The sequence below is a fragment of the Crocodylus porosus genome, unplaced genomic scaffold (genome assembly GCF_001723895.1).
Source record: "Crocodylus porosus isolate Cpor-Errol unplaced genomic scaffold, CroPor_comp1, whole genome shotgun sequence".
Lineage (NCBI taxonomy): Eukaryota > Metazoa > Chordata > Crocodylia > Crocodylidae > Crocodylus > Crocodylus porosus.
Window position 1 is genome coordinate 1,377,974 of NW_017728950.1, and position 13,206 is coordinate 1,391,179.

General features: G+C 39.5%; 1 protein-coding gene across 5 annotated transcripts in view; it reads right to left on the minus strand.

The window, feature by feature from the left end:
* PTCH1 (patched 1) overlaps positions 1 to 13,206 on the minus strand; it is a 78,946-nt gene that overhangs the window by 17,964 nt on the left and 47,776 nt on the right. For all 5 annotated transcript variants that reach the window (XM_019554963.1, XM_019554962.1, XM_019554964.1 and 2 more), the window contains 5 exons: positions 9,848 to 9,966; positions 7,528 to 7,930; positions 6,714 to 7,023; positions 2,840 to 2,982; positions 558 to 741 (listed from right to left, as the gene is read on the minus strand). In XM_019554963.1, the coding sequence (XP_019410508.1) occupies positions 558 to 741; positions 2,840 to 2,982; positions 6,714 to 7,023; positions 7,528 to 7,930; positions 9,848 to 9,966 (1,159 nt within the window). The remainder of the gene's footprint in view (positions 1 to 557; positions 742 to 2,839; positions 2,983 to 6,713; positions 7,024 to 7,527; positions 7,931 to 9,847; positions 9,967 to 13,206) is intronic.

Here is a 13,206-nt window from a genome sequence, read left to right on the forward strand (position 1 = left end):
CAACTCAGGAATACCAATTCAGAATGGAAAGTGGTGAATGGGGGGTAGGTAAAAAGGAAGAAGAACACGCTCTTCCACACATCTCTGCACTACCCAAACATCTCTAGCATAATACAGGTGTTGATGACTTATATGAATGACCTAACTTGCCAAAAATTCCTTCCATGCTAACTTGGCAAATTTAGGATAAACATGATATAATTCTCTGTGATGAAACACAGGAATAGCAAAGGCAGAATACCCTACAAACCCTACCTTACAACAAGGCTTCCTTAACTTATAAAATTAACAAGCAATATTCAAAATTGTCTACTGTAAGTTTCAGAGCTTAGATACAAACTATTATATAGAATGAATTTTTCAAGATGATAAAGCCCTGCAGCAGTACCACACGATGCTATATCCGTCTGCTGAGGTTTTAAGGTAACACAATATATTGTTCTGTTTATGCTTCCAGGACCTGTACAGTATCAACTAACTAGAGTGTTACTGAGCCTTGAAGGAAGGAGTGAGGCACTTACATAAACTGTAGGACATTAAGATGAAATTTTACTTACTTCTCAGCCTTGTTTCTGGCATATAGTCTGCTTTGTCATGGACCCATTCTGGACGGTGAGGCCGGATGTTGGCTTGTGAGGCAGCATAGGCCACGGGGTCATTGCTAACCCAGGCTGTCAGGTAGATGTAGAAAGCATTTGGGTTAATGATCCCATCTGCATCCACCAGACGCTGTTTAGTCAACTGCAAAATGAAAAGATTAGAAGCTTTTCAGAATAGAACTTTTTCAGGACTTTTTTATGCACAGCTTAAAACAAAAGATGACAGGAAGATGCAATGCGTGTGGACATACAGTATGTGACTGCACATGAAGTGACTGAACAGAAAAACTATTGTTTGGAAATGAGTGCAAAATATCTAAATATCAAAAAAAGAAAATCACTACAGAAGTGTTGTATTTATTTTGTGAACAAGATATGATATTTATTACAAACACTAACCTAGCAGATGGTTCCAGAATAGACTGAACCAATTAAACATGAATTCTGAAAGACTGTCTACAGCCAAGGGGGAAAAACGACCAAGTTGGAGCAAAAATATTTTAAGAAGGAAAAAAAAAAACCTGGCAAGAGTCCCTATACACGTCTGTGTGCAGTTAACCTCTGTTGTTAACACTGAAGGAAATGCCACCCAGTAAATGGAGGAGAGCTATAAAAATAAAACAACATCTGTATAAATTTTGCTAACACTTGCCTCCTATGACCTATGTATTCAGAAAATGCCCAACGCCAAGAAGGCAGATGAATGCACTGTGTTGCTTGGGTCATTGTGGGCAAATGTATCTGCAGGGTAGCAGTGGCAGTGTATTTCCAGGGTTCATAGCCAAATGTTGCACAGCAAAAGCCATGCCCGAGGACTTTCTGGATGAAAAGCATTTTGTATTTTTTTGTTTTGTTTATTTTAAATTCTGGCCTGACTCCAGTTTCAGGTCTTTTTAATGAAATGAAAAACAACAGTGACAGCAGTTAAAAAAAAAAAAAAAAAGAAAGTTGAATTCCAAGGATCTGGATTCAATTAATCCACAGGATATGCAACAACTGTATGTCTTCAAGCTGTCTTTGGAATTGCACAGTACAGCTCACAGCCCCTGTGGGTGCACCACACTTTTCTCCCTCCCAGGCACAGGAAATTATATCAGCAGCCATGGTCCAATCACATTTATTCCATGGTGTACCTGGTACATACCACCAAACAAAACTACTTGGGCATCTCCATCCTCTGCTTAATTCCTAGCTCAGGCTCCTGTCAGACCTGATAGTGTGCTACATGTTGCCATACGGCACTGTGTTTTACACACCATAGTAACTTTGAACAATGTACTCCGTAAATCTGTCACCTTTAATGCCAGCAAAAAAGGGCAGACAATAAACAGAGCTGCCGGAAAGATCATTAGAGTGACTATTTTTTGCCCGAAAGCACAGAGGCTTGACTATACTTCTGAGAGAAGAGAAGCCATTTGACTACAATATTTTTCTTAATAGTTTTAAAATCTAATTTTGATATCAAGAGTCAAACCAGTGTTCTGTCTTCCAAATGTGATCATCGTAAAAAACTGTAAATGCAGCTGTATTTTATGATTATGATAAAAAAGGAGTTCTGATGTGTTTTATTCAGGCAGCTTAACCAGCTGACATTCCTAATTCTAGTACATCATTATGTTTAGTAATGATAGTACACAAATATTATACTGTATGCAATTTCTCTAATTCTATTGTATCCATTACCTCCCCTTTAAAAAACCCCCTCCTAAAATCTATTTTTCAATACAAATTGTTGGGAATAAATTAAGTAAGTGGGAATCTACTTCTAAGGGGGACCAAGAAAAGGGGTCAAACCTATATTTCCTACTCACAGCTCAGGGAGTAAGTGGGGTTAGTGAAGTAAAGTGGTGTTAAGCTGGGGGAGAATGAAGTTTGAGGAAGCTCAACCACACTTTTGAATACAAGGATGAAGCTCCCATTGAGTTCAATGAGAACAGAACATAGATTTTATGTCTTTGAAAAAACATAAGAAACATTTAATATACCACACCCAGGACTTCATTGACATTTGGAAGGATTAATTTTTAATGTAACAGAATACATGCCTTGCAGCCATTATTTCCATAAGTAGGCCTAGTGAAGTCAGAGGGAATACTCAAGTGAGACTGCAGGCTTAGCCATGTCAACCCATCAAGACATTCAAGAAACCAACAGAATAGTCTCCATTTCTCCAGCTAATCCCACCAGTTTGTGCATTTCCATATAAATCTGTATGGTCACTGTGACATCTGGGACACTACCTGACTGACATCAATGGGTTTATCTCGGTTGCCTGTTTGCACCAGAAGTTTGTAAGCCAGAACAGCATCGTCAGATCCATTTTTATAATTGTTATATGTGATTTTCCCAGTTTCCCAGTCACTGTCAAATGCATCCTGAAGTCCTAAAGAGAATTGGGGAAGAGTGGGAAAGATGAAACATGTAAATAACAAACGAAACTTTTAAACATACGGTTGAAGGAAACAAAAGTAACTGCCATTTTTAATATGTAGGTCTGGACTATGGCCTTTTACATTGTAGCTGGAATGTGGGGACACAGCAAGCTGGCTACAGGTGTGGGGTGGGGAGAAAGACTGGTTCAACCCTGTGCTGACCAGCAAAGTTCAGCTAGCAAAGGGGAGCTGTAACCTGTGCCTACAAGAAAGCTGCAGTAATCTGCTTCCTCCCAGGAGAAAGGGGAGAGCAGGGAAGGAATTATGACTCTGAGCCACAATTCCTTGTCAGGGCTTCTCCTGGGCCAGAGCAGCTGTGCACAGGAGACCGAATTAGATCAGAAACTATCACTCAGTTTGTACCCCCAAAACAGGGGGCATTCCCAGGTGTCTATATTAATGAACCATAGGTTTTCAATTAATATATTCAAAATCCCATCATATTTATTACCTCCACTGTTTGCTACTGCCTCACCCCCTAAATACTGCTGCAGTTTTACCCAACAGTGAACAGTGCCAAAACAGAAGGGACCAAGTTTATCCCTTGACAGCAGTGCAGTTAAATCAGAAAGAAATGTAGTCTGTCTAGAAAGAAATTCATGCCCCATGCTCCCCTCCCTCTCCAAGATGCTGGCCAGGTATATCAAAGCGAGGAAGGAAGATACACACCACTCTCATTGACTCTTGTGCTACTGGGGAGGGCTAAGGCAATAGGCTCTATGATATGACTAGAAATTCCACTACGAGGGAAAAAAACCACACTCCAACTTCTGGCTTCAAAAAGCAACTCAGCTGCTTCTTGAGCACAGCGTGAGTGAACACGATTTTGTCAATTTGTTCCATCTGTTCAACTTGTGTAGCTAATACAAGTCGTGGGATCTGCTGCCAGCACGTGTAAAGATCACAGCCAACACCTATTCACTCGCAACTGTTATTTTCCTCTTTGCCACCCTTTGTGGGGGGAAATACCTCACAGCACAAATTTGGATCAGATTTAAGAACAGGAAGCCACAGCCCAGTACAAGGAGGCTCTGTGAGAACAGATGACAAACCGCATGTCCAGGGAAGGAAAGGAAAAAGCAGAGGGAGGGGAAAAAAAAAGGCACCGACCCACCTCACAGCTGCACTGTGAGTCTGTAATCAAAACCATAATTACAGATCTGATAGGTTAGCTACAGCTGTAAAGAGATAAGAGTGCTGGAAGAGAAAACATGGCCTAAGTGACACAGCCCTAGGGCCTGAGTGCTCATTCACATTTACAAACTCTTTCCCCTCCCCCTGGAAAACCACCTCCCATGTAGTCCTATATAATCATACCAACTCACAGAGTCAACAGGTTCAGAACAAAGCAATGAAACAAGCCTGCCAAATACAGTTCTTCAGCACCTGGCCAGAAATAGGGGGCAACTACTTAACACCAGATAGTCTATCATCACTAAGGAACTTCAAAGCACCCAGTAAGAAAGCTCTATTTGTTGGGGGGAACAGAGCGGGTAAAACATAACTTAGAAAGTGGAAAAATACTAATCTCTCCTTCCTGCATACAGTGTTATTCCATACAAGCCTTTTCTGAAACACCATAATGTTACAAGAAAGCTAATGTCAGGGTAATGCTTGTAGTGAGGGAGTTAAGTGCAAGGGTTTTTATTATCATAAGGAGGAATTTAAAAGATGATTTGGGGAGTTAAAAGGAGGGCTGTTCAAGAAGGATGTGGGAGAGAAGGAAGGACCACCAAACACAGATTAACTTCTAAATTACAATAGCGATGGCTTTCCTTGGTAAAATGAGCATACAAGGCACCATGCCAGACAGACAATATTTATAAGCAGACCTTTCAGACTATTATCAAAAGAAAATCATATAAAGAAAGAGTGATAACTAGACATGCAAATAATGAGAATTATCCATTTGCATGCAAATTACCCAACTGGTGTTTGCAAATTAAGCATACAATTGTGTTCACAGTATGCTTATGTAAAATGTGCAAAAAAACGCCAGTCTTTTATTCCCCCTCCCCTTTATTCTAAAGCTTTTAGAAGAAATCTGGATCCTCCCTCCAGAGTCCCAAATCCATTTTGAAGCTTTTTGACTTGGATGGGTTATCCCCATTACAGTGCTGCTGACATGGACAAAAAATACCAGCACCAGTTTCTTCTTATTGAACTGGTACACTGACACAACTAACAAACATCTGAAAGAATGCCTAAGGAACCATTGTTAATTGCCTATCATTTCTAGAGAATTTCAGGATCACTGTAATTTACAGTCCACCAAAAATCCTCATGATACATTTAAATATATAAAAATTGTGATTGAGAAAGAAAATAGTATTTTTCGTCCCTGAAATAAAAGAAGATAGAAGGATGGCATGTAAGTGCCTGTGGGGATAGGAATGGAAGAATGAAAGTAGTCTCTGAAAGGTGCCAGGATCTCAGTTTATATAAGTAACAAAGCCTGCAACTCTAGTGATACACTATGAAGAGATTTACCACATGCTGCCAACAGCAAGACAGATCTAGAGCTACCATCTTCACAAGCTTACCAATAACACTGCATGCTGAGCCTCAGCACTAATGCTTGCAGACAGGGAAATAATTTTCACAATAAACAACCTTCCCTGAAGCTCACTATTGGCAGCTCGTGCCAGATCTCCTTGTCTTGTACAGCGAGCTATTTGCCTGTCTGTCACTGGGAAACAAACAAAAAAAAAAGGGGGATTTGCAGGGAGAGGAAGACACATCCTTCAACTGTCTGTATTTTTCCCCACTGTTACCTCAAAACTGCTTTATGTAAAAAGCAATATTGTGAGAGAAACGTGTTTCAACTAAATGCCAAATTGTTGAAGTCTCTGAATGTACTGGAAATGTATATTCAAATGTGTTGCCTTCTCTCTTGCGATTAAATAAGTTTTTGAGCAAAATATTGCAAGCAAAACGCAAGCAAGACCAATGGGTAGATCTAGGCCTTTCAGACAAATTACAGTTTTAAATAACAACTAATGGGTCCTCTCAGCCTGATATATCAAGGAATAAAGCATAGCTAGAACTTGACCATTTTACAGAATCAGTCCTGTAATGTCCCACTTCCCTCATTCTGCCCGCCATATTTTCAGAAGGCATTTAGGTGCATGACTTTCAAGAATCATTTACTACATTAGCTATCTGTGAACTCTGCAGTCTTGGCAAGTCAGTGCAATTTATTTTTCAGTTGGTAAATACTTCTTAAAAGTCCTTCCAACTGAAAGATGGAGAGGAGTCAGAGGCATTTCTAGGCTGAATTTGTTTACTCAGACCTAAGAAATATTAAACTTGTGAAAATGTTACTATTTTAAATACTAATTGTTTGCTTCAGAATGAATTACTATAATAATCCTAATCCTAATAATCCTTTATTATTTATCTGTATTGCCTTACCACTTTGGAGCTCTAGTTATAGCTCGGCACTGCAGTGTTCTAAAGCCCTGGACAAAATCAGAACAAAAAGATGCTTTCCCAAAGAGCTAATAATTTAAGTATGTAACAGGGAACAAAAGACTGACAAAGAAACACAAGGACAATGCTTATCTGCAGTGGTCACAGCACACTTAACAAGAGGCCCTTACTTAATACAGAGATCTTAACTACTGTTCTTAAAAAATTTAGACACAGAAAATCTTTACTAGCCATTCAACTTCTTTCTTACCTTGCAGCCAGTCTCGAAAGTAATGCAACCACATTTTTGGAAGCTGCTTGTTTTCTTCCAACAAAACATATGTCACGTTGCTGAAACTTTTATGAAGTTCATAAAGTAAGTGCTGGGTATTGGGATAGTCTGCTTTCTGGGTCACTATATACATGTTGTAGAAAGAGAAGTACTTGAACTGTGCGGCAATAAAGTCATATTCCCGGGTTTCTCGTGGTACGATGTCTGTGAGGTCCAATCCATCTTTCACTCTGGTAGTTCCGTAAAGACTGAGTCCAAGTAAACCCAGAAAAAGGAAAATAACCACAATCTGCAGTAGAAAATAGAAATTCAGTTAGTTCTACATTTCCAAACAACTGACACTACTTACAGCCATAGCCCACACTACAGGAACTATTCTGGTATTAACTTCCATAGCATTATTCTTTTAATGCTATGCACTGATCCACACTATGGGCCCAATCTAATTTCTATTGTAGTCAATGGGAATTGAATAATACTCCTAGCTTTAAAGAGAAGTAAAGTCAGAAATCTAGTAATAAGTTTGTGAACAGTGAAACCAAGTTAAGTTACAGAATGCAAGCGAACCCTCCACTCATAATCTGTGTAAGAATACTGTCATAGAAACTGTAGAGGAATGGTAAAGAACTTCAAGCCTGAAAATAGCTACAAGATATTTAAGAATCAGCATTTCAAATAAAATGCACTTTTTTTCTTTTGGACAACTGCAATTTACCAAATTCTTTTACTCTTAGGCAAGGAAGAAATGAGTAATTTTGAAAAACAGATCAGTGTTTTTCAGCTCATAAGTTACCTTGGCTTTTGGTTTTAGCAGGAAGGGAGCATAGTGCTTTTCAGCAAAAGATGAGAGTGTCCATTTAGTACAGGGTGGCTCCAGACAATGCATGTTAGATTCTGAGAATTGGGAAAGCAAATCCCTCGTTGAGCTTGTGCTTTCTGGGCTCTGGCAGCTGAGGTTATCCTGTGTTACCGTGACTGGTTGCACAGATATTTCTGAGCGAGGCTCTGCTGTGGTATAGTACACCTGTGTATGAGGGTCATATTCTGTGCGTAACTGCACTGTGGACTGCATTGTAATCTGAGTTTCTTGTGCAAAACTGTGCCTGCTGTAGGGTGGCGGTGGGCTGTAGCGAGCATTGTCATTGTTATCTGCATATGCTTGAGGCTCAATCTGAATCACTCTACTAGCACATGGACTGAAAGAAAAAAGAAAAGACACTCATTGACATTCAGATACATTCTCATTTTAATCAGACTAGACAGTGTAATCTGTTTTCATCTGAGACTACTGCTACTAATATTGGATTTGTTTTCACTTTAGTTATGTAAAATAGTCAGATGAAGATTTTTTTTTTGCCCTTTAAGGAAACTATTTTTCAATGTGGCTGAAAAAATGTGTCTATTGTATCTATGGAACACACTAATAGCCACAAAACCAACTTTTACATGAAGAAACTAGCATTGCTCACGCAAATAATTAATTACACATGCAAATCAGGTCAATAGACATGTAGTTACACAAGCTGCATACACAACATGGATTTGGGTTTGCACCTGTTACAGCCATGCTAAATGTTATACTATTTAGGATACTGAAACATAAACATACAAAGAACTGAATTCTTTTCTTAGAATTATTGAAGTTATAATTTTGAATCAGTCAACTGTTAAATAATATTTGGGCCTTCTGGATAAGATCTTGTGCCTTTGGGAAAACCACAGTAAATTGGAAGCAGTTTGAAACTACTTGCCATATACTGACTGCATGTTTGAAAAATGAAGTAAACATAAGTGAGGATTAATTCCCAAGAAGGGAGAGCAACATGAAGAGATGAAATCCCTCAAAGTATTTAGCTTCATACATACAGGAACACAGTGGATATCTTGTTTGAGAAAACAACAATGGACCTCAAATTATCAGAGGCAAGCTTTTTCTTTAAAAGCCTTAAAACTGAGGAGACAGTAAACACCATTTGAAGCACTGACAATGCAAGTGCTTCTGAGATGTTTTGTTGTTCTTAGGCCCCCTCTAAACATGCAGGTAAAGGTGCAGTTGAATCTAATACGCAATCCCACAATCACACCTCCTGCCACATGTGCCTGGCAGGAGATGTGATTGCACATTAGATCCAATCATGCCTTATTGCTGGTGTAGGGGGATCCTGATCCTGGGCTTCCCCTGCATCAGCAAGAAGCAGGCTCCCATGGCTGGGCACCCCCTTTCCTGATGGGGTTCTCAGCCATGGGGACCATGAGCAACTAACACCCCCATACGGTAAGGGGAAATCCCTGTGCCTGTGGTGCAGCTGAGACCAAGAGCCCCAACAGCTGTGGGGCTCAGCCCCAGTAGTCATGGGGCGCTCCTGCAGTCTGCCAGTTGCATGGGTACCCCAGAGGTGGGAGATCACAGTACCCGTGATCTCCCAGATGCTGCTTGGAGCACCCCTGCACTCCCACAGCTGGGAAGCTGTAGCTGCTGTGATCTTTCAGTCTTGGGGGTGTGCTATGCTCCCCAGCAGCTTGGAGATTGCAGCAGCTATGGTCTCCAAGCCACAGACTGCCTACACATGCAAATTAAGCTGGGCAGAAACTAGGTATAAAGTTATTACCCTTTTATGAGCAATAACTTTACCTCATACCCGTGGTTTGCAATCAGTTCTCTGAATTTGTCATTCCTACTACCTTGAAAACACAGCAAGAGATAACTCTTTATACTAAAGTTAAACACCTCCCCCCAGAAACAAACCCAACCCAACTGTGGCTGGTTTTAAGTAGATGAGTAAGAGGTGGAGGATCAAGGAACTATCCTTTCATACATTTTTGATAGTGGAAAACTAGTCCCTAAAAGATAAAATGAATGTAGTGGCTCAGTGTGCAAGGCAGAAAGTGCCATCTTATTGTTTACCATCTGTCAACCAGAAAACCAAGACAGGACAGTTGTTTTACTTGCCTGCAGTGAAACCATGATGACAACATTTTACTATAGGCCTGATCCTGCAGTTCTTCCGCAGGCAAAACTCTACTTAGTACAATGAGAGCTATGCACACAAAAGAGGAGAGACTAAGCTCCATGTATTACCATGTTTGATGGTAACCCTACCAGATAGCCTCACCTTGTAAAGCAGCAGAATATATCCAATCTCCTGTCCTCCCGACGGTACAGGTCCATGCTCAGAATAGCAGGAAAAATTAGCAGAACCATGGCGAAGTTGAATACTACAACAACTGCAGCCTAGAAACCAAGCAAAAGGGAAGAGATATCACTAAGTTTCATGCTTTAAGGACACAGGCTTTAAAAAGCATACAAACTCCTTTCAATTCCAATCTGTCTACCCATTTATCATGTCAGCTCATCAACACATTTAGGCTTTTGCCGGAGGGTGCTGGGAAGGATATTTTTACATTCCTGTCTCATTATGTCTACAGTAGTTAATTAATGTCTTTAATATGAAATTTCATATTGCTCTTGCATACGCATGCCCAGAGACTTGGTGACAGATAGATTTGAAAACTGGAAAAAACAGACATCATAAATAATATTTTTGTATGAGACTTTGTATTACTGCAATTCTGTTAATACAAAAAGAAACAAAAACAAACCCTGGGGCTAAAACTGTAGCTCTCATTTCAATGGTGCTGAAGTCACTTGGCTACCAATGTAACATTACAAGAGGGTACTAAATCAATAATGGAAAAAAGCTCTAATTAAACTTTAATGAAACTACTTTATTTGGTAACGTACTACATATTTGATGTAATTAGCTAAATTCAAGCTATAAAAGCATAACGAGTAATATTTCAGGAATTTTTGTAGAATTCCTCTACTCCTGGTTAGTAAAGCTTGATTAATAAGCCAGCTTAAATAAATAAAATGAGTATTTAAACAAAATGAGCATTTTAAATGGGACAAGGACATTAATTTAAAGTTAATTTTTACTCACAGATATTAACATTAAAAAATAATTAAATTCAAGCCTCAACTCTTCCCCCTCAGATTCTGTATAACACCTTTGATACGGCACATGTCACTATTATTCAAGAATATATCACTGTTATTCAAGTGATGATTACATGCTAATTTACATTATGTAATTGCCTTGCAGTAGTGTCTGGCAATGCTACCCATTAAGAATGGATGCTTTGGAGTGCTGGTAGAGAAGGAGGAGGCTGGCTGGCAGAGAAGGAAAACATTGAATTTAAAAGTAAATGAGCAATGTTCAAAATTATTTTGAAAAGTCAACAGGTAACCCCTGCAGGCCAGGGGGGAGGGGGATGCCAGACCCCCCATGGGCTCTGTCTGGGTGGAGGCCACAGACAAGCCTCTGGATAATCATCTGCTCAGGTGCCTTCCAACCCTACCAACTAGGTAACAATTTTATCACCTTGCATATAGTCCAGTACATTTGAGAAATAAGCATCTCTACTGTAACCTAGTACATGCCACTCATTTTAGAAGACTTGTTTATTCTTGCCTGCATATAACTTCAGAATTATGTGGGAGAGTGTTTAACATTGAAAAAAAACTGCTGCTAGTTGAGTTACTCAAATTATGGCTGCCTAACCCTGATACACCTTAGGCCTGATTTTTAGAAGGTCCAAAAATCCACTACTCCAACTAAAGTCTATGGTTGATTCTGGTGCTCAGTACCTCTGAAAAGCAGTTCAGGTATCACACAATTGGTAGCCTAATCACTGAGAAATCCAAAAAATGTGCTTCTGAAAAGATAGGCCTTAACCTCTTTTGTACATCTCATCTGTAAAATCAGAATAATCAACTTCTGTGAGGTGTTATTAGGTTTAGTTAGTTGGTGCCTGAACAGTACTTTGAAGCTATAAAGCACTGTAGAAGAACCAGCTATTGTTACCACTTTGTGAGGATGACAGAACCAGTCATGTAAACATCTAGTTATACTAACTGTAAAGCTGTAAATAAACTGCACATGGAAGTGGTTTATGCTGATGCTCCTTTTACTTGTTTATATTGAGATTGTTAATCAGGTTCAACTAAGATTTTTCCCCCCATTGATATGGTTAGAGATGCAACTATTGAAACAGACCTTATCTGGTGTTTAAAAGGCTAATTAGCATTTAACCATCACTTGACTTTTTCAGGGAAGAGATCCAATGACCATTCCATGATTTATAAATACCCACACACAAAGGTATGTAAGGTCATAGCCAGGACTGCAAAATTAAGTGATTTCCTTTTGATCCTTTCTAGAATGGATTGAATCTGTCAGGAAAACAAACTGCTGCTTTAGCAGGGGAGGTATTTACTAAGCCTAGTTTGTACAACTGTTTTCTTTTTAATTCTGCTAAATCAATCACAGTTGAAGTATCTGTAAAGCATGAGTAATTAGTTCTGTTAAAGCAAGAGCCTCTGTCAACCTTCATCCAAACATTTTTGAGGTCTGAGAAAGTCACTTGAGGCTTGATCCCAGTATAGTCCCTATTTCTTCCAGCACCCTTAAAGACCCTCTACTTAAAGCCTCCAGTACCCGATACTTCTACAGACTTTCCCAGCCTCGTATTCCTCCAGCATCTTTGAGTTTCAATTGCTGCTAAATTCAATTATTATGTAATTGAGCGGCATATGCTGCTGTCCAAGGCATTATGGAGGTGACCCTTGGTTCTCTATGATTACGGTTGCACTGGGAATTTTACTTAAAGCCTCTCAACTTATTCCTTCCCTATTACAACTGTCTAATGGGTGAATCTAGTCTCAATGTTTAATATACCAACTCCTCCTAAGACTTTACCCTAATACTGTTTTGGTCACAGGTTGATTTTTCCCATTAAAAATATTTCAAACACAATCCTTTTATAAAAACCATCCTTAAGTGCCTAATGCTTTAATAGATTTCCATAGCTTAAAAATGTCAGTTCCCAACAACTCTACATGTCTCTCATACACATACACACACAGACACACTACTAAGATAACTCAGGGGGCATGACAGTTTTCAATTTTTGCAATGAAATAGATAAATAGAAGACATAGATTGGTCCTGATTTGACACCTCAAAGAGGAGTCCACTGAACTGATGATGCTTAGCATACCTCCCTGAATCCCCAAATCAACACCTAACATACATCAGACTCTGGAGGATCCAAAGAAGCAAGTGAGATCAGGGGACTTGTGTAGAGTGGGGGTTGAATAGGATGAGACCTAAGCTTAGTACATGGGGGCTGCAGCGCCAGGAACATTTGAGCTCCTTCCTCAGGGGCAGATGCATGATGATCCCTGCAGTGTTACTGATTGTTGCAAAAGTTTGGTGTCCGAGGAGGGTCATGCTTGAGCACTGAAGCATGTAAATGAATTTAACTGACTATACCCTTGAATTGTTATGATTACATTGAAAGGAAATAAACAACCTTAACTTTAAGTTAACAATGTGTCTTGTGTGGGAATGGTGCCTCAGAGCAGAATTAATCTTTATTCAGCAGCTCCATGATGAAGTAGAGAGTTTGC